The sequence below is a fragment of the Accipiter gentilis genome, chromosome 9, assembly GCF_929443795.1.
Source record: "Accipiter gentilis chromosome 9, bAccGen1.1, whole genome shotgun sequence".
In the NCBI taxonomy this organism is placed as follows: Eukaryota; Metazoa; Chordata; class Aves; order Accipitriformes; family Accipitridae; genus Astur; species Astur gentilis.
The window spans coordinates 38,992,651-39,017,283 of record NC_064888.1 but is presented as its reverse complement, the minus strand read 5'-3'; the positions used below and the strand labels follow the sequence as shown (position 1 = coordinate 39,017,283).

General features: G+C 40.2%; 2 protein-coding genes across 12 annotated transcripts in view; both read right to left on the bottom strand.

Annotated features, from left to right (window-relative positions):
* Window positions 1-907: 907 nt before the first annotated feature.
* LOC126042836 (CD59 glycoprotein-like) lies at window positions 908-4,882 on the bottom strand. The gene is made up of 3 exons (XM_049810568.1): window positions 4,734-4,882; window positions 3,759-3,875; window positions 908-3,151 (listed from the first exon to the last, which is right to left on the bottom strand). Exons 1-3 carry the CDS (start codon window positions 4,786-4,788, stop codon window positions 2,946-2,948), a joined length of 378 nt encoding a protein of 125 aa, XP_049666525.1. The 5' UTR covers window positions 4,789-4,882; the 3' UTR covers window positions 908-2,945.
* Window positions 4,883-5,196: 314 nt separating this feature from the next.
* TACC2 (transforming acidic coiled-coil containing protein 2) overlaps window positions 5,197-24,633 on the bottom strand; it is a 104,414-nt gene continuing 84,977 nt past the window's right edge. For 10 of the 11 annotated variants that reach the window (XM_049810557.1, XM_049810561.1, XM_049810559.1 and 7 more), the window contains 7 exons: window positions 20,414-20,557; window positions 19,414-19,490; window positions 14,848-14,891; window positions 8,561-8,721; window positions 7,859-7,965; window positions 6,936-7,056; window positions 5,197-5,956 (listed from right to left, as the gene is read on the bottom strand). In XM_049810557.1, the coding sequence (XP_049666514.1) occupies window positions 5,891-5,956; window positions 6,936-7,056; window positions 7,859-7,965; window positions 8,561-8,721; window positions 14,848-14,891; window positions 19,414-19,490; window positions 20,414-20,557 (720 nt within the window). In that variant the 3' untranslated portion in view covers window positions 5,197-5,890. Of the gene's footprint in view, window positions 5,957-6,935; window positions 7,057-7,858; window positions 7,966-8,560; window positions 8,722-14,847; window positions 14,892-19,413; window positions 19,491-20,413; window positions 20,558-24,633 lie in introns of those variants that run through there. The other variant, XR_007507299.1, reaches the window with a different exon arrangement.

Genomic DNA, 24,633 nt, shown 5'->3' with positions numbered 1-24,633 from the left:
GCCCCCAGAGTTGCTTATTCCTCACCGAGAAGAAAGGCAGCTTGGAACCTCGCTCTCACCGTGGGAAAATTCAGGCGTGGATGAATATTGACACAAATCAAGTCATCCATTTGCACGTATGCTCTTTGAGAAAGTGCAGGGGCACTTTGCTCAGATGTGCCCTCCTGGTAGGTCGACAAAAAAGAAGTCCTATCATCGTTTAGTTGCCGCAGAAGGCATTTCATTATCAGTTTCTGCTCCTTTTGTCCCAACTGTCTGTCAACATTAAGGAAAACAGAAAGAGTACGCCACTGCGCCAGGAATGCTTAGACTTCAGAACAACCAAACTAAAAACAATTACTTTCTGTTTTACAGATGATTGGGTGTAGCTCTGCACAGTCACGGCAATTTTCTGTGTTTTTAATGGGGTTTTAAAAAGATTCCTTCTAGTTTGTTCCAATTTTTCGGTGCTTGTCTTCCCATTAATGTTTACGCCCAGAACCATTGTGAAACCCCCATAAATACGGTTTATCATTTCTAGACATATACATGCACGCACACTTCAGGTTCATAATTAGGCAGGAAAAATGTCAGACCTGTAAAAAGCAAAACACAGCTCGTTACGTGCTGGGTGGCAGAATCAAATGGAGGCGGTGGGAGGCTGTGAGCAGCCTGAAGATCTGAGTCCTGGCTGTAGTCAGGAGCGACAGATGGTGTTTGTCAAGAGGACAGAGCCTTACCTTCTTATTTTATCATGGAAATATCACAGTAAGAAAACTATCAACATTCACTATTTTATCTAACAGATTTAAGAAATACATCCCACAGAAAAAAAGCTAGAATTCCTGCTGGAAAAGAGACCACCAGATGCAACTGGAAATCCCAGTTAAAAGATGCAGTTTTGTTTATCAAGAGACGTTGTTAGCCATTGCATGTATTTTATTTTCTCATTAAGGAAATGCACTGAGCATATACAGAGATTACATTCAATACTGATTTATCCTTACAGAACAATCAGAAAATAAAGATACAATCAATGCACATTTCCTGTAGCAGAACAGATTGAAGGAACCGATTCAAGCTGAGAACGAAATGAAAAATACTTAAACCAACTTAAGTGATTTTTACACAGATGAGATATTTAAGTCTAAATTAACATTCTCAGCCAAAACCCGTTGCATTGTTGCAATCTTTATATCCAACAGCTTTATCAGATTTGTGCCTAGCAACTAAGCATAGACCAGAACTGCCTTGTCCGAGAGCCCATTCGAACAAAACCCCAGCAGAATAGTCCCAGTCTGAAGCTGCAATCTACATGAGATATGAAAGGATCCATATGGAGGAGAGAGTACAATAAGACAAGGAGACAGTTTGGTCCATGTGACAGGCAACAGCTACAAGGCAGGCTCGGGTTATACTCTACGTGGAGGTTTCACTGGTTTTACCTGAAGAAGCTCTCTAGAGTTTGCAACCTTAATAAAATTTTTGCGAATGTGCAGAATTCTATCACGCACTGCCTGGAACTGATTTTTCAAAGAATTATACTGAAAAAAAGTCACAACACAAAGCTAGTGGAAAAACTACTTTGCCACGTATTTTGTGAGTTCCATAAACTTGGCGACCAAATCTCTTTCCAAATGGGGAACTAAAACTAGAACTCAAAAGATGACCTCTACTTCAATTACACCAGCTGGACCTGAAGCCAGTCCTATGCATGTTGTGTGCCAGAAATTAGACCAGATCATCACAGTTGGACATTAAAATCTACAAATATCACTTATCTGCTTGTCTATCCCTCTCAGTTTTGAATCAAAGGAGGTACCACCCTGCTCTCCAATATCATAGACCTAAGACCCTGCTTAGTGCTATCACATCGTGCGTTATGTCACTTCTCGTCTTGCCTAGTTTCACAATATAACCACGGTTCGAAGGACCCTCTGCCTACTAGCTAGTGATGCACAATGCCTTCCACGATGGGGCCCATTCTGGATCATTTACTTGATAAGACTGCAACGAATGGGATTATTAAAAATGTTGATTTAGTTCCTTACATCTCTAAAGATCTCCAAGTAATTTTGTTCACTTTGCAAAATGAAAAGGATACATAAACCACCACCAATCAACTCAATCACATCATCGAAGGGGGAGACACATACTGTTACTCTCAAAGAATAAACTTTAGGACAGTGAAGAATTAATTACGTAGTTGAAACCGCATGAAGAATTTGGATAAACAAAAATGTTATTACTCAAGTCATAATTTGCCTACAAGACAGGAATGAACCACTTGTTCTCAAAACCAGCAGTAAAGATAGAACGAGCTGATCTTTGGAGGGAGCCTCCTAGTTCAAAACAACTTCCAAGCTCTTTTCTTTCTTCTTTTTCTCAAAGGATCAGAAAAGAGAAGACTAGAAGGGTTTTTTTTTCAGGAAATATACATAATACAGCATACCTCCATGGATTGTTCTCTTCATGACCTTCTCTCAGCAGTTTGCATTAATACTAAATCATCTTTATTTCAAGTTTTCTGGCTTTGTCCAGTTTGCAAATGTTCTCTGAAAGACTAATTTGCTTGCTAGAATTTTCAGTCACTTTGTGCTTGAAAATGTTAGCTTGCTTTTGAATGTCTGCCAACAGTAAACAGCATTTGGAAGATATTGGTCCTTTACCCTACTACAAGGCTATCTGCAGCTCTCTATATGTACTATCCTCTAAAATGTAGGAAAATGTTACAGATTTGCATGATCAACCCCTTACGATAAACAAGAAGAGGGCAGCATTTCTTACATATAGGTCAAGACATATTTAGCAGATGGAACAATTTTTACCCGAACATCTGTCAGGCCTGCCTACTGCTTTTTGCCTACCGAGGAATATGGTACATGGAGTAACGTGATTAGGAAATACAATCATCCCTTTCTAAGAAGGCGGACTTGTTGCTTCAGGATACTCTTTTTCCCCCCCTCTCATGTCAGCTTCAACAACAGGTGCCACAGCAACGTGAAGACGAGGAGAGAGAAGTAGCTCACGGAGGTGGTGACTCTTGAAGCCAGGCTTTTTGCATTGCAGTTGTTTGAGTAGCAGCAGTGAACGCTCACGCCAGGCGCCCTGGACCCGTCCCTCCTTGCCCGCTCGCAGAAGGACCTGAACGAACAGGACTTCATAACGCCACCTACAACAGAGCCACGTTGAGCCCAAACGGACCTGCAGGTTCACGGTCACCCGCTCCTGTCTGCAGCATCCCCTCAGCATGAACCTGACCGTCCAATATTGAGCAACAACCCTAGGTTTGGCCATTCCTTACAAGTAAATGAATACAATTGCATCAGATTACAGCCCACTAACACGCTCCCACTTAAATTAAATAATTGTAATTCATCTTAGATGCAACTGATGCAGCTTAAGTATCTCAGAATGTGCTCAAGTGCAGTGCCTCATTAGTTTCTTTTCCTTCCTAATTTCCACGTAAGTCATTTCACTTAAATTTAGTTTAATTAGGATTTAAGTTAAGAAGTAGGCAATACTTAAAATGCTTTTTTACAGTTTTCACATAGTGTGGATACAGCTCATCATGGCATACTGACAAATCATACTGGGATTTTGTATCGGATTGCTGCTAAACCAATAAAATAAGGAATTGAGATTTATTAATAGGGTTTATTTTGAGAGGAAACACCTACCTTTGTTTTTCTCCTTAGCTTACTATATACTCTCCAACACAGATTAGTTATTTCTATTATGAAAAATTTAATGAGTCTGAAGTGTTTGTGACTACTTACTTGCTTGTCCTCTAATGACCGCACACGCATCTGAATGCCCTGGACATTGCTGAGTTCCTTGTCTGTTACAGTCTTCATCACTAGAACCTACACAGGTGTAACACTGTAGTGCTTCGCCTGGCATTAAAGAAAAAAAGACCACTTAGAACGGTAGTGTTTAGAGTTTACAAAAAATATTTTACAGTATCAGCTACACAGTCTTTATAATTATGTTTGAAGCACATGCAAAAAACTGCAAAAAGGTTTAAAAAAACCCTAAAGATTCTGCAAATCCTATAAATTTTTCTTTTTTAGAAGTGGTCCGGATACCAATTTTAAAGATTAAAAAAATCAGCCATGTATTATTTAGTTGTTACAATTTGTACTTAAAGTAATCCAAGAACATCTGATGTTCTGTAACTGCATCCACACCTTCTTGCAACGTTTTCAGAGTAGAGTCCACTGGAACAAGTTGGAGCATCATGGTTTTTCCCCCCCTCCGTCATGATCTTTGGTCCACAGTACCAGGAAAAAGGACATTGTAAACACATAAAATCTTACTATGATCCATATTTCATCTTCTCCTAAAGTATCAATTCAGCTGGAAGGCACAACAGTATATCTTAAGGAGTTTTGCTTTTGTTTAAACGTTACAACTGTAACTCAATCCTCTTTCTTTTCCTCGGTTCAAACGACATGGTATTTTCAAGGGCAAGCATGACTTTGGAATATATTTAAAATACAATACTTCAAACTGCAGAGCAGAAGGCACACTTGCTGTCCACAGGGACACGTGCATTGAAATTTGTTAGCATACATATTTATGTTTACATTACACAGCAGAGGTGAAATTCTGTGCTGCTAACCACATACACAAAATAATCTGAAAACAAACAAACCCAGGAGAGAAGCCCAGAACATCAAAGAGGCTCAGCCATGCTTGAAGTAGGAAATGAAAATGAAGTTAAAAAAGGAAAGAAAAGGGAGTTGACTTACTTTTGAGTACAAAAAGGGAGCTGACAAGAACCAGGCTGACGACTGTCCACATCATGGAGATACAAGAGATGTACCATTAGTCAAAGAAAGCAGTTTGTTTGCTATTAAAGCCTTAATGCTTATCTTACATACCTAATCCTCCGCAGAGGATAACTTACAGGATAAAGAGGTGTGCGAAAACGCTACTTATCTAGCTTATTCTGGTTGTACTTCTAATCACACGTACTTCATCTCCACAAACCTTGTAGGCAAATTCTTCCAGTAGCAGAAAAAAGAAAATGTATTCACCTTTCAGTAATAGATATGCTTAAAAACCACCATCCCATCATCACGTGTCACAGCCTCCAACTCATGCAAACAGTCTCATTACATTTGCCTATGGGATTTGCTGGATCAGGGTCAGAGTATTAAACATTTTGAAGGGTTAAGCCTATGCTTGAGACCTGAGTGGTCCAAATCTAGCATATATATATTGACAGAGAGCAAGATATAGACAGGTATGTGCACATAAGTAGTATATCCTTGTGAGCCACGAAGTGCTCCAAGCAGCGACCCATGAAGTGCTTTCTGTGAAGGAATTCATTAACGAGAGCTGCTATATCTCGTGCTCCACATGAAGTAAGCAAGTGAAGTACATAAAATAGAGCCATACTTATCTTCAACTTTCAACGAAAAAATTTATTTACAATAGAGAATTTCATTTAAGTGACATGCATTTTCTTTTTTTTTTTTTCATTTTTGATTTTATTTTACAAATCAGCAAATGCAGATAAAGTTTACACTCCTTAAGGCAAGAGTCCCCATGCAAGTAATACATGTTTATATTAAATCCAAAAGACATCCAACATGGGAACTCATGTACAAAGGGAAGGCTAGGATCAGCAATTTGTAATTTCTTAGAGAACTTGACAATCTCCCTGATACAGGAACTTTGAGATCAACTTGCTATGAATTATACTATGAAAATGCAAACAATAGCAAGAAATTCTGATAGTCATCTTAGTACTGCATACAATTAAATCAACTTTATTTAGAAAGAAAATACAGTAGTGCATACGAAAAAGTGAAAATATAACCTGTCCACATAAATGTATGGACATCAGTGTGCCAATGGTCATATTGCACTCAATATCGAAGTCCAGAAATTTGGTTAAAAGTTAGCTTTTCCCCATTTTGGCAATCAGTTCATCACAAATCTTTGTTAATTCTTCTATCTCCTTATTCTGGAAAATAAAAGGCAATATTAAGTATTATGAAAAATATTGTTGCATTACGATGAGTGGTGTTTTTTTTTTTAAATCATCCAACCTTTGGGAGAAGTGTGGGACAATTAAGCTTTCTCCAATACTGAGAACAGAATATCTATACATATAAAGACAGATCTATAGGTATATATACACATGCATAGTACAGCTACATATAGTGCATTCTAACAATATGCTTACTTATTTCACATACAGATCCTCCAGCTTCAATAAATACAATTTAGCACTAAAGCAGACAGCTTTATAGCATTCGTTCCTAGCACACACTAGTAATACATAGTGTAAATTTGTTTCTAGGCTGCACTTTTATAGCATTATTTTCAACCTGTTTTCCAGGGGCTCTAAGCAAGGACGAGCTGTACTATACTGAAAGCAAGCTCCTTTGCTGAGCTAGAGAACACGAGATATAAATAGGGAATTCCTACAGTCACTTTTGCCCTAAGCTGTACAGATCTGCATCTGATCATTTTGTCTATGTTAACAGTGGAGGCACGTAAGCTAGCCTTGGAATTACAGCTAAAACTAAAAATGGAAACAAAAACCGAAAGAAGAACTAAAACAAGAAGATCTGAAACCCGAGAACCAAAGCAAACCAAGGGCCCTGCTAAGTACACAGGTGCACACTGAGCTTTGACCGAGCCCGAATCAGCCCCAAGCGCTGGCCCGTGGCCGAGATCAAAGCCTGGCAGATGGGTCCGTTTGCCTGAACCGGCCAGTGCTCGCAGCTGATTTTGTTATAAGGTTTGGGCAATGCTGCTCTCCCCGGGGCCGAGGAGCTGCCCAGCCAGCTGGACGTGAGAGCAAGACAGGTCCTTGGGCAGATCTTGGCTGCAATCTGAGGTCCAGAGGAGAGCTGGATGCAGCCACTCTGGGGAAGTTTCACTTAACTTTGGTCATCCCGTTGACTTCTGCATTAAAGAGCTGAATTGCTATTTACCTTTTGTTCCAGTGTTCTTTCCAATGCGTCCACTTTCAGCTGCTCTTTACGAAGGCTGGCCTGATACGCTGCTTGCTCTTGCTGGGCCTTGCCTCTCACTTGTGCAATTTCAGCATTGGCTCTAGAAAAACACAGATTTTTGTCACGTCAGGTTCTCTACAGGACAGGACAGTGGGTACCAAAGGATGGACTGCATCTTAACAGATGGGTGGTGAGGCCACGGCTGCTTTCTGCATGTCTTTGAAAGTATTTTGAGACTTGTCCCTAGAGACTTTTCATGACTCCCTCTCTTGCTCAGCAGAGGCTGCAAAGTCTTTTCTTAATGTCTGTCATTCCCTTCACGCTTCTCTCAGATATCTGTGCTGGGTTCACAAATACCACTTAGGTAGAAGTGTTTTATGACCGTTTCTAAACTTGATCTCCAGCTCTAACAGACTAGACTCACAGCTGGGACAACAGCTGGAAAGCAAATCCAAGTCTTACTTCACTTTAGGCACTGAACAATCCTAGCGACATTTTGGAAACATCTCTTGAGTCTAGGGGACTGTAATATGAGTCTTGAATGTAATCCCTAGAAATGCTTAATTTGTCATTACACGGAAACATAGAAAAAAAATATTCAAAAAAATCAACCAGCGCTGCCTCTCTTAAGCCACAATCCGATGTTCACTCCTTAACGGTGGCTTAAGGAGTTACTATCCGTGCACATCTGCCACGATCTTTTGTGCAACTATTCCTCGTCACCCTCAGCACAAGTTGGGCTGATCCAGCTTAGATAACCGGCGTTACTAGGGAGAGACCGCCTGACTGAGTCTGCACTGAAACAGTCGAGCATTGAAGGAGCGGGTTTGGGATGCAAGGTCCAGCCACAGGAATCCTCCTGCAGCATGAACTCCTGAAAAGAGATGCGTACAATCAATTACCTGTCCAGTTTTTCCTCGGCATGAATTTTGAGTGCTTGATACCTCTGCTCTTCCTTCTTCACTCGAGATAAATATTCCTGCGCACATTTCTTTAACACTTCTTCATTCTTAAATGAGAAGATTACATTAAATTTAATCCGAGAGGTTGAAGCGTAGGACAGGCACCTATTTGCAGGAGTCACATTCAGATATTGCAACGGCTGCGGTCTAACTAACACTGACACCCCCCCACAGAGGCCATCTGAAGCAATATTACATGATGCAAAAAGCTTTACAATTCTTCTGTTTGCATTTGATACATGGCTGCAATCCTTCATCTGAGGATTACGTTATGTCACGCACTTTAGACATAACCTCTAACCTGAGGAATTCATGTCCTAGCTTTTAACAGAATGCTCAGTCCAGAAGCCAGCCCTGACATGTGCTCAAGTCCCGCAGTTACGTGACATCTATTCAAATCGCAGTGCCACACATGGGAGCAAGTTACTCTTGTGCAAAATCTTCATCTTTTTAAAGCTATTCCAAAACAAAAGCACAAATAAATGAGCATTCACGTTCTCCCTCCCCCCCCAGCACACTGCACTCTAATGTAGTACCATCAGATTTGACTGGAAATGATGTGCCTTCTGTTAAGTAGCACTGGTACACATGACAGCCTGCTCGGCTTTGCTCTTTAAAGGAGGAGACTTAAACACGACTCACCTTCCGAAACCCTTCCAATACTTCTTTCATTTTTTCATATCTCCTGAAAAGATCTGCCAGTGATTTCTCCACTGAGTTCAGATCTGCCAAAGCTTGTTCCTTCTCCACTATCAGTTGCTGAACAGTGTGGTGGGAGACAGATTTCTCTCTCTGTTCATCCTCTGTTAGAAAGAAGAGAGGGGAAGGAAAAAAAGTGATTTTCAGAAGGGTAATAGTAGTAAGAACACTGATTTCACTATCTTCTATAGTTTCTACTATACGGTGCTCTACGTTATGTATTAGTAAGTTTGCAGGATCCAGAAAACTCATTCTTATATAAAGACACAATCCTGTTTTGGGAAAAGGTTGCTAAATACAGTGATATTTAAATATTTTGATGTTGGGGAAAAATGTGAAGATATCTCTGTACTGATGATTTATTTCACTCTGAACTCAGCTGTTCCCATGAAAAAGGCAGATGTTGGATTTCCCTTGTTTTCCTGAAGATGCACTAGCTGAAGGAAAGGACATTTATGCATATTACTAGCACTGGCAATAAGTTATTTGCCACTGATGATATGTGCTTGTCATCTCCTGGCATCTCTTCTAACCCTGTACAAACAAGACACTTTGTTTAATGGAAATCAACTCAAATTCTTCCCTTGGAAATACAGTGTTTTGCAAACTCTCATTCTTAGGATTACTGTAGCAAGTGCCAGAAAGGAAATAGAACATTAAACTGACTTTCTAAGTTCTGGTCTGCAGAAAACATCTTCCAAGATTCTCCTGTGTATAGTTAAATTCGAGGCAGGGATGGTGGGAAGAACACAACAGGAATCCAAGTCCACATGAAGAGAACTTTTCAAAGGAATTGACCTAGTAATAAATTGGAATACCCATATAACACTGGAAGAAAAGGTCTGGCATTGTCTTCCAAAACGCTTCCTCGTTGTTTGCTTCATATCCTAAAATATGATTTTTGTGTCCATGTTTTAAGGGCTACTTTGAATGATACTGAAATGAAACCAACCTGCAAAACACAGTGGTTTTATATGACCATTCTCCTATGTCTATGATGGAAACTAAAATAAGGTAAGAAGTTCTTGCACGTAAAAAGCGCAGGCCATTTCAGAATCTACAACTTTTCATTCAGGCCTTTATATTTTGAAATACAAAGAACTAAACAGGAGGGGTTTTTTTAAAATTTAAATAGAAGTCTTCATCTGAATTAAGTATTTCATAGTGCTGGTCAGCGCTGAAATGTCAAAGTTGATACTGTCAATTCCCAAGCTGAGATTAATCTCTTCCTTTTGCATATTTCGATCCTTTCATACTCTTTTTTGCTAGCCTAACTAAGCCCAGAGCAGCAACAATGCCATGCTGTGTGTCAGCTCATGTTGGCTATGTTCTGTGCTCCTCTGCATGCCCCCTGACAGCATCTTGCTGGGGCAGAGCCTGATCTGAGGTTATTTTGCTCTACGTGATGCAGAAGACGGAATGAATCAGAGAAGTTGTCAGGACTTGCACCGAGTTTGCAGCACTGGAAGCTGCAGCACCTTTATTTTACTGATGAACAAACACCTTTGACATGGCAGAACTGAAAAACCCAGAGCCCTGCCACATCAGTTTGATAACATTTAACATTTCATAAAAAGTAAATATCCTTTTCTATTTTGCCTTCTTAAAGATACTCTGTGGTCATCTGCAATGTCAAAAGAACGTATTCTCAAGTAAAATGAGAAAACCATTTGTCATCTTTCGTTTATTTTTCTACATCTGAGAAGTTGTCACCTGGTGTTCCAGCACAAGGTTTATTTAATCACGCTGGAGATTACACACTGTCTAGCTTAATTCCAAAACACTTACTGGCAGGATCCTGTTCTTTGGCAAAACCTCTGTCGTCGTAACTCCGTGCAGGGGAAAGGATCCGTTTGCATGATCACGTAATGTACTTAAATGTATTTAATGTCAGAACTCTACTTTTTCTGAGACTGCTGTCTGCGGTATTTTAGCAACTTCCTTCTTATTTGTTTCTAGGGCAATCTAGAAAGTTAGTAATTCGTGACTCACTCCCTCGCAACTACCGAGCTCTCCCTGTACCTCCCAAGTGCATCGCTGTGCCCTCCTCTCTCCTCAGCTGGACCTCAAACGCTCATTCCCAGCCCCACTTCGACCTGCACACGGGAATTAGGGGCAAGGATATCCGATGCTCCTCTCCTCCTCTCCCTTCCACTACATGCTAGAGGTGTCCACGGACCGGGGAGCGAGCTGAGGCCTCGTTCGACTCCAAGGGGAAACCAGGAATTTATATTGGGGAAGGGAGTGACATATAAATTGAAAAGAGGGAAAGTTTCCAGTGAGCTTTAGGAAAGGGGCATCCGATAATCTCAGATAACAGTTAAGATACGTTTAAAACCAAAGTGGCTAACTAAGCAGAAACTGGAATCTGGCTGGAGGGGGCCTGGAAGAGCTACGTGATATTTTCTAAAACTATGAATTAGCTTTAATGAAAAAGCCGCTTAGTGGCACTGTGCTGCTAATAGCCTGCCAGTCAAATCTTAGTTAAGAGGTTACAGATACTTATTTCTAAAGATATTTATGAGGTTATGCGATTAAAATATTTTAATTAAATGGCTTCCATGTCTGCAACACACACTGTCCACAGCTCACCAACAATAACAACAGTATGCTCAGGACTAACACTATCCAAATTGACAGAATCAGAGCACCACCACAGCAGATCCGCTTTCAGGCTCAGCTCAGTAGTACTTACATTACTTAATGGGAATGCAGCAAACGGAGAACAAAAGCAAAAGAAACTAAAAATGCAAAATGCTGGTGTGAAAGTTGGTGAAAAGCTTTACTTACCAGGCTTGCCTGATTTGTTTTTGCAAGCAAATAGCAAGAAGCAACAAAAACGGAAGCAAAATAGAAAATCAGGAATTGTTAGGAAAGCAGAAAGTAAGTAACGCAACAACCTGTAATGCACAAAGCATAACATCTGTTTTTCAGAATGAGAATTTAATTATGTATTTAAACGTACAAGTATAAGGATACATTTTTAACAGAAAAAAACCCCAACATTACAAATCCAACAATAAAAAGGAAATCCACGACAGGGATTTGGGAAGGGAACTGTGGATGGCTGTGATCAAGGAGTGGGTGTAGGGTGGGGTGCAGCGAGCACTGGGGTTACGCAGGCTCCGCTCCATACGGCTGTCAGTGCCACGCAGTCGTGAGCTGCAAAACTTGGGCAACAGTCAGCAAAGCAGTAGCAGAAGCAGCAGGCTAGCCTGGAAAGCCTGTTCTTTTTTCTCCCCCCTCCTCAGTATAAACAAGAATGTGTTAGGGGCTGAGGCAAGTGTAAGAAAAAAGGAAAAAAGGTTAAAGCGCCAGGAAAAAATATGCAAAGAGACGCTAACAGGGATCTATACACTGACAGCTTGCAAGCTCTAGCTGTACGGAGCGTGGCATGAAACTAATTGCGTAAGCTAAGTCGGGTAATATTGGGTTCCATACGTATATGACAGCAAATACTAGACCTGTCACAGCCCTTGCAATCAAAGGCAATTACTGTTTGCAATGCATGTTTCCAGTGCCTTTACAGGCACACATGCACAATCACATATTGTTAATATGGAATATTTTCAATACTCATTATACATACACATGACAACCTATAAAAAGCTGAGCAGGACCTATCAACCACACTGAATATTCATTAAAGGGATTTGTGAAATTGGTTCACTTGCAATGCCCTCCTAACAAGGCTGTATAAATAGCTCAGAAGGGTTAAATCATAAATAGAAACAGAACAGGCATTTCTTTTGTTAAAATGCCTATTTTGCTTTAGCAGCAAGGCATTGTTGTGATAGTAGTTCAGCGAAGTATATGCAAATAGCACACAGACAATAATTTTCCTCCACAACGTGGCATTTGGATGAGTGAATTCCTTTATAAAAAGGGACTGTAATTTATGACAAATGACAGGAGAAAGCGTGGCAATTAGATAAAAAATTTACATTAAATGCAGGGAAAGGAAGCCTCGCATTTAATGTATTACCATGCTGTAGAATTTGCATACTGCTCTTAATTAAAGCATGCTTTCTGTGTCACTGTTGTTGTTTCAGTTCCTTTGCAAATGGACAGCAAATTACATTACTTATAGCCACAGCTCTTAAAAACTTGCCATAGATCATTTGAAAGACTCTGACTGATACTCTGAATTTGAAGTTTAAAGATCTTTCTACTTTCTCAGTGCTCGGTGGCCCGATGCTTTACTTATCCTTGATTTTTTTGCAACAAGAGGAAATGGCAATTGTAGAATTAACTATGTACACCATGGCTGTGCCTTTGCCTTAGGATCCCTATTCCATACCTTCTTGTTGCACCGCGGTCTCACAATTTGAATGATTTTTTTTTTGTAATTCTGTTTCTCAAAAATATAGTTTGAATTTGTTATCAAAAAGAAACTTCTGTTGCTAACTACACGCATATGCTTGGGAAGACAGGTCCTCTGTACATATGAATGGTCAGGTTCAGGGACAAAGCCATACCAGACTATGTTTAGTGTAAACCAAAATGAATTCAGTTCTTCGCAGAATCTGGTCACTTATTTCAACACTTGCACGATGAGCATGACAAACGTTACGTCAGAAGGCAGGCAAATTTGCTCAGTTGTACACACAAAAGGAAACGGAGGCATAACACCATAGAGAATGAAGCCAGGCATGTTATTATTATATATTATTCCTTATTATATATTATATTACCATATTATATAGATTATTATAATGACATTTACTTATTTATTTATAGGCCCATTTTTCCCTTCACTTGAAAGAAGGCTGGGGTGTCTCCCAATGGCTGAGAAATGCAGGAAGGCAGCAAAAGCACCAGACATTGAACTATTTCCCCCCGGTCTCTTTGGGCAAAAATAAGCAAATTCACTACAAACATATGTAAACACAACTCAAGCATTAATTAAAAGAAAACAATTTAAAAGAAACCAAAAATACAGGGGGGTCACACAATACAGACTGTATATGAGGGGACTGCCATTTTAAAAGGGGCAAAACAATATGATATGTTGAGAGCTGTAATAAAAATCCTTACTGGTTAAAAACCTGTTAGAAAGATGCAGGTATGCCTGTTGTGTTCCTGGCACACTATACTCTCTGTGACAGTTCTCTCAGGGGAATAAGAAGTAAAATTAATTTCTTTTTATTTTTCAATAAACACAGTGCGAACAGGCTGGATTCCTAACACTCCCTGCTCACAGATACCATTAGCTAGGCTAGCCTTTCTCCTGCATCTCACAGCCCAGATTTAATTCCAAGGCCACTCCTAATGGCTTTTAACAATATTTCACAGTTCTCTGCTGCTTTGCTCGAGCTTGTCCAGACCAGCTTGGTCCTGCTTTCTCATCAGCCGCTGCTTCTTCTTCTGCTCTTCCCAGCAATTTTGGCCATAGAGGACCCACAACCCCGCTCAGCTGTTCGCCTTTCTGGGAGACAGCTTGAGCTGAAGCAGTACAGGGCAGTACGAGCCACTGGTGCTTTCTATAGCCAGACTAAGAAAAAGAGCTTTGGAAATCTTATGAGGAGCTTTAAAATCACATCCCAGGGGCCAGACCTCCCGCGCTAAGGAAGCACATGAGTCCTGCAACCTTTGGTTTTGAAATGCTACTGCACGTAGCGTTTTTCCTTTGTGGGGCATGCTGTTAACAAAGGCGTTTTCTAATTACTGTGAGGCAAAACATGTCATAATTTAGACCTTAAAGGAGACCCCTAAGTCAGTAAATAACTGGGGAGGTGGATTGGCCACTTATAATCTCTCAGCTGGGATTGGAGTTAATCTAGGTTTTGGTCTGACCAAAGCACTTAGCACAGATAATCCCCGTTGTTGTAAAGAGCTAAGTTTGATATCTCCCATGTGAAACAGTTGGGAGCGGATGACTAAAGGGTTTTTAGGTCATTGAAAGTCTGTCCTGGAGATACCCATGAGTTCTGGGCAAAGCATTTGAACATGTTTCCTATGGGACAGTTAGCTTTGATGCAGAAGAAAAAGCCCTGACCTTTCTGTATTACCTGGACTGCCTCGGGGGCTGCTTTCTGTAAAATGAAGCCCTAGCTTTTCATCACAACCTGGCAGCACACATTGGTGTCCTCAGATGCATTCACAATTCCCAGCAGCATCAGCAGATGTAGCTAGCATCAAAATTAAGCCCACAGACTTCAACCATGTTTCTAGGCTCTTTTCAGAAAATCAGAGCGGAGGATAGCATCTTTCAGAGTAGAAACACCTACCTATCATCTGAGCAATCGTCTTCTCATATTCTGAAACTATTTTCCTATAAGAGGGAAAAAAAAGAAAAGCTTTTGGCAAACATCATAATTACTAATGCTTACTTAGCAAATAATGCTACTCAATAACTGAACTATAGTATTTTAAGAGATACCAAACCCCTTCACACTTTTATATGCTCCTTATTACCCGAGTAACAAATAAAACTGGTTGTTTAAACGTTGCACCTGAATTTTAATTCCCCATGTAAATCAATACAGGTGGAGGAGTGAAAAGGGATTGCTTTGAAACAAATTCTGTTATTTGAAACATGCCCGAAGTACATTACTGATCATGATTTAAATATAAACATTTTCACATTGGTCTAATTCAAGAGCTACAAGAGTCTGATTTTTCCATTACTTTCTGCCCTCTTCTGCATGTACGTGTTTGCTTTTTTTAAATGTAAACATTAAGTAAAGTTATAACTGGTAGCAAGTAAACCTAACAGGAGTATAGCTGGCCCTCATCCAAATTATATCTAATCTTCCACTCTCCAAATGTGGCTAAATGATCCATTAGCACTTAAGAGAACAAGACCAAAATATTCAATTATGTAGCACAAAACCCATCGTGTCCTATTTCCCAAATCTGTTTGTGAAACAGAGGTGGCAAAATGTTACTTCTAAGACTATTTTATTTCATATACTCACGGTAGGCTTTGAATTTCCTTCTTGAAAAAAGGTTAGCCAAAATAAGCAGATTAAATGTGATTTAGAAAGATGATCTATCCCTTCCCAGAGCCAAATAAAGCTAATAAAATGAGACTAGCTTGATCTGCGCTTTGATTCATGAGCCACGTAGGACTGTCTACAAAAACCAAAATTACCCCACACTTCATCTGAAGTGGCTATTCAAAATAGCTCACTGGTATTTGAATACATCTCTTTCGAAGTCTTAGCTCACTTTCACTTGCTCCATTTAGAGAAGTCTGCTGCAATTAGTGAGGTTACAGAAAGGATGTGGGAAAATCCTGAGACAAAAGTCAGTAAGGAAAGGAGAAACTTGCGGAGCTCCCAAAAAACTAATGCAGTACTGCCTGTCTCAAATCTGAATCACAAACAGAGCCCAGGAACCCCTGAGAAGGCCACTTGACCCAAAGGTCAGTGGCATCTCACTTGCCCTGGTCCTGCAGAGCACTCAGCAGAGCAGGGGCTTTACAGCTGCGTACCCCACTGACCTCACTCAGGCTTCAGGCAGAAACAATTTTTGGTACTGGGGCCAGAGCCTGTTTCTGCACAGCTCGCTGTGCCTCCAGCCGCTGCCTCCGATGGCGTCTGCTTGGATGCTGCTTTCCCTGCTGTCAGTCCTGTTGTTTTAATTGCCTTTTTCTTTTTTTTTTCTTGGTAAACTATGAATGACACTTTTGAGAGCAAAGATAGCTGCAAGAATTTTCCCCTAAAAGGAAGGGATTGGTTTCATGTCCAAAGAAGATTACCTCAAAAGCCTGCTGTAAGCAGTAAGGATTTTAAAGCCATGTCATATCCTTTAGGCACCTTTAGAAAGTTTTATCATCCTATAAAATGGAGCCAAGGACTCAGGGCAACGAATATGACATTAAACACTGTTACAACACTACAGCACTTCCCAACCTAGGCTGTGCCGTGGAAGTTGGCAGCAAAGTGAAATAACATTATCTGTTTCTTATTTTTACCAGCTTAGACTAGTTGAAGTAGGTAGCACATTCTCTGCATTATCCAGCTGTATGAATCATGTGGCAGCTGTTCAATAGAAATGGATATTGCAATGACACATTGGTTTTAATAATACTCAATTTGGAAAGCAAGGTAGTCAAGTGAAGTCTTGTTCCAGATTCATGTCAAAGGCCTCTTTCAGTCAAACAGCCTAAACAATGGTCATTATGGCTGGGGAACTAAAGGATGCTGGCCACATCATTCCTCTCTGTGATGGTACATCTTCAACTCTAGCTTGACATTCTGCATAGGTATTTTTGGTATTTTAGAATGAAGCCATATTCAGTCTATTTATTGACCTCCTGCAGTTTCCTAAGTCATAAAACCACCAAAATCCAGGGCTACAAAGGATCTCAGAGGTCATCTACTTGACTGCCCTTACCGAGGCACAATCAATGAGACCCCCAAATAACCATATTTAAATATGTATTGCCTGCCTCTGGTTGTACCCTTGAGTACAGAGCCCAAGATAGCCACCTTAGTTTAGCTCTTTGATCGTTACTACATTATTACAACTTCTCATCTTGGCTACTGTTCTCTGGAGTGGAATTTCCTCCAGTCTGACATTTTTCTGGAAACTTAGCTGAACTCAGGATATTCCAGGTAGAGTATGCAGGACTTGGCTAAAGGAGCATTGCTTCTCTTTCTGTGGAAAGTGATGGTTTTGTGCTTGCAACTCTAGTTAATCCCTTCACTCCTTTCTTATCATTATGTCATATCTAATTGCTGCATCTCTAATTTACCACACATAAACTGTTTCAACATTTAATCCTCCAAGAGAAATCTTTCTTTGTGCACACATGCAAGTTTTATCATTTTGTGACAATATTGGTCAGATTTTTTTCCAGCCATGTGTTGTAGGGATGTGCCTGTGGGAAATTTGGCTTAGATAAAGTGGGTTTTTTTCAAATCCAATTTTATTGAGGGTGTAGACACACAAGCGAATTACTGTGAGGAAGATGAAGGTACAGATCTACAGTGTGCCAGCTGCTCCGTGTGACCCCCTGCTCTCCTTTCATTACGGAATAAGCAACCTCTGTCAGTGCCTGTTTGCAGCCAGGAGGCACGTGCACCCAGGCAGTGTCTGGAAAACAGGCCAAGTACCGCACTTGAGCATGTACTGAACGCTGAGACATTCCTTACACAATTCCTCATTTTGTTTATTCCTTGTTTTGCTTCCTCAGTTTGACTGCTTGCAGCAGCTCCTTTCCATTTTGCCTCATTATGCATTTGAGGGCTATGCCAGGGTTTTGTTTCCTTTCCCAAGCAGAGCGCAAGAGAGGTGAGAGAACTCAGCTGGGCGCTGGGAGATGGTTTTTTGAAAGAAATAAAGCGGCTGCCCTTGCCTTTTGCAGATGCTTCTCTTAAGATGCTTTGGCTCAAAGCCCTGCGCTGCCGCTATTCAAATCTGCCATGTGCGACTCCTGGCACCCATGCTAGCGTTTGCCGAGGTCTGTGCTGCAGTTCCCTTTTACCCTTCCTCCCCAAGCACAGTGTTCCTGGATATAAGCAGGAATTGCATATGCAGGCCATCACTTGATACAGCTCATTGGCTTTAGCTTTAAACTACTGAGACATTTAATTCTGGAAAGAAGCTGGTGCTAGAGCAGAAGTGATTTTGAAGAAAATTCAGTCTCAGAAGTGATTGCAGAAATTATTTCTTCAAAGAAGAATGCTAAAATAATCTGACTATTTCCTTTTATTTATGAGTTAAGGAGGGGTGTGGTTTTTCTGTTTGTTTGAAGGTAGAAAATAATACACTTTAAAGACTCCCTGAAATATTTTTATACATTCTCTTTTGCAATTGATGACTTCTCCAGATTCAGATCGATGAGCAGGTCAAGCTCATTGGTATGTTGTTCTTATGGTATTACCACTGTAAAAAAAGAAAGGCTGAAACTTTCAACTGACTAAATGGGTAGCAATAGCGATTCTTCGAGCAATACCGCTCACTTCATCCACTACAGTGATTTTGTTGTCACCATTGCAAGTGGTAGGACCTCGGCTAGGAAGGAAGGTCAAACCAGTTATGTTCCAGTATACAGATATTTAATGTAACAGAGACAGGTTTGCGAGGAGAAATAGAATAGAACAAACTCAAAAGCTCAGGGTCCTTCTGTCAGCTCTCAAAGGGAGCAGCAAAATACAAGATAACAATTGCTTGACTAAAATCAAGCCTAGTGTGTGCAGCAATTAAAAAATGAGCTCAGTTCAAAGGAAAGGGTGTAGAATCTCCTTGAAAGTCAACACTCAGAGGCCAGAGTGGTTCTTCTGCAAGAAATGTTTTTCTACTGGCAACTGGATTTTTGTTTTCTATTGCTAAAGAAACTTTTTACAATCATGTCCTGGAGGGAGCCTTGTACTACTCATACCTGTCTGCAAACCTTCACATTCTTTATTCTGTTGGCAAAACTATTTGTGGAGAGTGAATTTTAAATTAGCAGGTATATACGTCTGCCAGCTCTGCAGGCAGCCTCATTCAGTCAGGCAACAGAAACATTACTATGCAATCCATGTGAGAATTCACAGCACAAACTGGAGGAAATTCTTCCCTTACATTGACCTAGATTAAGACCTCTCTTATCTCAGTATTTTGAGGATGTAAATGAGATTAGCAACGGAGAAGTTGCCAATGATTAGCCTGAACAGGGGTGCCCACCATGAAGAGCAAAGACAAAGTATCAGTTTAGGATCAATCCAAAGCCTACAGTTAAAAATAACAAAACAAATTCAGCTAACTAGAACAGTTGTACAATCAGGGTACTCTGTGTACTGTCCACAGGCTGAAATGAGACTCTCTCTGTCAGTGTGATTAGCGACAAGTTGATAACCCACCTCATTTCCATCACTTCCCTTCTGCTTTCTTCATATTTCTCTTTCCACTCGGATACTTCTCTTTCCTTGGCCACAATCTGAAACAAAGAAAGCAAAGGAAAAATACAACAGTAAAACCAAGTGATCTATTAAAGAGGAAATTAAATAACTGCACGATATTTGATTTAATATCAAATTCTAATTAACAAAGGTATAGTTTTCAAGTGCATAATGGGTTCAAATATAAGCATCCCCAGTGATTTTTTTCTTTTTCAGACTGCAAGGTGCAATTAAAAAAGTTCAGATGTGAAATCATACTCCAGTTTTGAAAAACTAACTTAGGAAAGCAGATGCAATGTTCTTGTTTCATGATTCATTCCTGATTACAACATGGACACTTCTCAAGAAATATTATATTACACTATAGTGTGTCTGATTTGGCCTGGTGCCAAACCTGAAATACTTCTGTACGTGGGTTTGGAACATGGTGCCCTGGTTTGTCCTCTAAGGGGGTTCTACTGCTTCTGCATGCATATTTAGGGCTGACTGTCCATGAAATTTTACTCCCGAAGGACTGTGCTCCTTTGTGCTCCTTTCGTTCACACAATCTATCATAAAGTTTGGGATACTCTAACACTAGATTGTATCCATTTTTTAATTGTTATTGTAAGCCAGACTAATCTCGTATGTAGCTTTGTAAAATCCATAATTTTATTCCTATTTCTAGTATCTTACAATTTTTATATAATTATATAGCAATGTCGAGATGGACAGAGTACACTTGAGGTTAAAAATAAAGATTTATTTTCATATAATGTCTGCTTTTCACTTATGTCAAAAAAAGTAAGACTTGCAGTGTAGCACCTTTTGCTTTGGTAGCCTCTAGCGTGGCTTTAGCATGGCTGAGGATGGTTTCAAGAAAAAACCAAGTGTTCATAATATGAATCATTTGGGAGAAAACAGGAAAGAAGCAAACCACAAGGGGCACATATTTCCTTTTCCAAATTCTGAAGAAAATTACCTCTGCTCTGGCAAGTCGTAGTGCAGAGTCTAAGTCTTGCTGGGGGTAGAGAAGACCCGTGGTGCCTTCTGCATCTGAGGTGCCGATCCGGGAGTAGAGTGCACTTTTAGAGATGGAAACATCTGCTGGGATAGCAGGTTCTCTCTGTGTGTTTGTTTTTTTAAATACAAAGAAACGAACCATTAAATATGTGTTTAGCTGATATGTTTTCTGGGTGTAGTGCTAGGCACCAGGGCCCTGAGCTAGGACTAGAATCCTGTGCACTACTAAATTATAACAGTAATAACACCGACAAGGAAGTTTGAATTTAGCAATCATAAAATATACATTTAAGATCCACAGTAAACACCAAGACAGCCATATTACCCTTACAGGCAGAAAATAAGGACAGCACTTTGCCACCAATATTTTAAGGTCCTATATTAGAAAATTTACTACTTTCTGATGCAGAAATTTCATCAAAATATCCACAAGAAATGCATGTCAGCAGAGGAAATTAGAACGAGAGGCAGAGATCTTGTTAAGCTGAATTCTGCTTCCATAAAAACAGATCAAGAAACCAGAAGCAAGAGGACTGCTCACTTTTAGGTCTGACCTGTCAATATACTGTATCTATCATAAATGGTATTACATAAAAAGTGTAAATATCAAGTGATATTGCTGCCCCACTGGTATTTAGCATGCGATTAGTAAGTCAAATGAGGTTTTATTTGCAGCTGCCCATGTTGCTCCTGTCAGCAGCCCAGATTAATGCAGGAAGACAACAGCACGTGAAACGAGGAAGAGAGCAAAAGAGCGGTATGTGACACCGAGATGCACGAGATGCCTTGCAAACAACTCTAGATACCAACAATACAAGTTGCAGCACATTAAAACCAAGGAGATTATAAAAGACAGTTAGGAAAACGCTAAACAAAGAAAACCCCTACATTTTTAGACACCGTCCGTAGCAATGCCCCGAGAGCAGACCCCTCTGCAGCAGACAGCCCACCACAGCTCTGTGTCCCTGTGTCCCCTACCTGCGCTTTGCATCTCGCCACCCAGCAGCTAACCCGCACGTGCTGACCGCCTGGCTGGGTATTGCCTCTGGCAGTCTGGGAAACACAATGTTCTTGCTCTCAGCCGCTGGTGGGTCACAAAATCATTTGGGGGGGTGGATGTGACCGTATCGCTGTTGCTGGGGTTTAATGTTCGACTCCTCTGTTAAATAGACATGAAACTGGCCAAAGGAATCAGGATTACTGGGGACGGGGAGGAGAGGGGCAGATGGTACAGATACCACAGCCATCACCAAAACACTGCTTCCTTACAACACTGGACTAAAACAGGCTGGAGAATCAAACTGTCACAAAAAATTAAAATAAACTTTTTTTTTAGAAGACGAAGCCCTCATGGAAACCAAACAGGGAAGCAAGTTAATGGTAAGAGGCATCTCTATGAGCTCTGTTAACTTTTCCAGGCTCCAGAGCAGACAAAGGGGATTCCCTCCCCCCGCGCAGTGCTGGACTCCCACGACTACACTGCACAGGCACAGGCTACGTTGTCCTCGGGATAATTCTGCGAGACGGAGCCAGAGCACCTTCACTTCACCGGCTGATGACCTGCTCTGGTCCCTGCATCGCCAAGAGGGGTCCCCGGGGAAGCCCCACCTCGGGGAGCACCCGATGGGAAGATGGGCTTAGCTAGCCCTGGCCAGGGACATGATCTTGCACTTATTAAGTGTTTTCCTTTCTCTTTCTTTTTATATGAAATCCTTCCACCAAAAGAAGTTTCATAGGAAAGATCTTGTATCTGAGTATGGCTGAATTTCCTTGAATTTCTGTGACCTAACAAGATACTTCACATAGTACAGAACATTCAAACACACTGACTTCACCGGGCAGGACACAAATGCCCAGAAATCCCTCTCTCACTGTGTATTGTATACACATGTCACTTGCCAAGCCAGTGTCAAAACTGCATTTTAAAATATGGAATGATTTTTTTAAAAAAATTTTTTAAGCAGATTCAGTAGCAGAATTTTTCAGCGGGCTCTCATAACAATTAAAATTGTCTCTTGTGATGATGCTACATGTAGCCACAGAGAGGGCTGGACCACGGCCCACGGTTTGTGTGGGTAGGGAGGGAAGTCAGGTTGATCAATGCCTTTTTCCATCCACTGATGGAAATGGGTATTCACATACAGCTTTTCTGGTACAGCACTGCCTTGCTGCTGAAAAGGGGATAACATATTTTTACAGTTTACTTGTTACCTTTGTGCATAAAGCAATATATTCTGTTCCTTCAAGTTCACTAATGCAGTACCTTAGTCTTTAGGCTTTATCTGCAATAATTAAGAGTAGCAATCAAGATTTTTTTAATGAGGTTTTTTAGATAAAAGAGAGGAAAAGATTTTATTTTATTGTAAAAGAAGGTTGGATCTTTTTAGTTGCTTCGGTGGGTTTTTTTTAATATAATAGCAGACACACATTCTACTGCTTGAAGCCCAGGAATGTGAAAGTGAGTAGATAATGTTTGAATCAAGGTGCAGTCCTCCTGTACACAATGTGCACACAAATAGACCTCATCAATTTCAACACCATATGCTCTTGTTTCAACAGTTACAGGAAATTTTGTCAGATGCTATTCCATAAACCATTCCCTTGCTTACAGTTCTTCCCGCATAGCCTAGAATAATAGAAAGGATCCAAACCCACTGTTAGTTTTTTTGCAATCCCTTCTGAGTTCTCACATCAGACCTTACTGAAGAAGCTATATTAAAAATTACATACAATGCTCACTCGAGATAAACACAGGACTAGATGTTCTGGATATCACATCTGTAGAAAAGATGAAGAAACTACACCAGCTACATTAAAAGACTAGGCAAGAAAATTTAATTAGAGCAAGAATAAGCTAACCAGTACTTACAAAACACTATACTACATCTTTATATAAGAGAGTCTCACTGATTTGCTTTGTATTTTTTTGTTCATTTTTTTAACACAGGAGTTGATTGACTATTACTGCTAGCATTTATGGAGCAGGCCATCCCTTCCCTTTTTTGCTACACTTAACCATGAACTCACAAAATAATGATCAATTCCAATTAGGAGGTGCAATCTCAAATCTGGATTTTCCTACCCGAGCAAAAAGGATCACAAGATCTATCAAAATTACATAGCCTGTATTCTTGAAAATATCTCCCAATATACAACAACTACGCACGAGAAAATACATCTGGGACACTAGCTCAGACATCTGTGTAAATGCACAAACACAAAAACACATGGTGCTGTCCACAGATCCAAGTAAAAGTAAAAAAGTCAATAAATAAGACTCAGTATCCCAACTTCAAAAAAAACATTATTTTAGTTCCTTCTCAAACACAAGGCAAGAATGACTGAGAGATAAAAAAGAGCCATTAGATCATCAAAGCTGTCCTCAAAAGAAAGGCCATCCTGGAGATCAATCTGTTGAACTGTAGGTATCATATTTCAAAAGTCTCCTGCAGCTTAATATGCTGGATCTCATAAAAAGATTGCTGGAAAATATTAATTGTGGCAAAAGAAACACTAACCTCCCCAAGCTCACATAAAAACGTGTCAAAGTAACTGCCAGGATGATGAAAATTTTAAAAGAAAAAACAACACTTAAAGCATTTAATACATACTTATGCATATTTTTTATATAGTGCTCAACGCCTCACTAATATAGTTACGTTTTCTCTTGCGTTTGAGTAAATTGTACAAAAGAATAGTAATTATGACATGCAAAACAATATTTCCAAAGATGACAGTAAAAACTCTTGGAATTTAACCACTGAGCAGAAATGCTTGTGGTAGTGGTCCGACCAGTATTGTCCTAACTCTGGGAACACCTCACGAGTCACAACCAGGGTCTTTGGGAGGAGCAGCCGGTAAAAGTCCTCGTGGTTTTACTTCAAAAGCTCCAAACTGATGCACAATTCAGTAACTGTTATTTGCTGCCTCCAAATACTCCTATCCTGAGAAAATAATATAACCTGACCAACAGGATGACGGTATTACCCAAAATAACTCTGTCAATGCTTTAAGTTCGACACCTAATTGCTGAGAAGGTAAGCAGTTAATTGGGGTAATAATAAGCGTAGGGATTTGTAAGTCACTGAACCTCTCACAGAAAGATTTGAGTTTGCAGGGGAATTACTACTAAATGTAGGTCACTGCAATCTTAGTGTAAATATTTGAGAGCTCAATGCA

Coding starts and splice junctions, on each gene's coding strand:
- LOC126042836 (XM_049810568.1), bottom strand. CDS start 4,788: ATGATGTGGACAGTCGTCAGCCTGGTTCTTGTCAGCTCCCTTTTTGTA. Junction 3,876..4,733: donor CTCCCTTTTTGTACTCAAAA/GTAAGTCAACTC, acceptor CTTTAATGCCAG/GCGAAGCACTACAGTGTTAC. Junction 3,152..3,758: donor GGTCATTAGAGGACAAGCAA/GTAAGTAGTCAC, acceptor GCTCTGTTGTAG/GTGGCGTTATGAAGTCCTGT.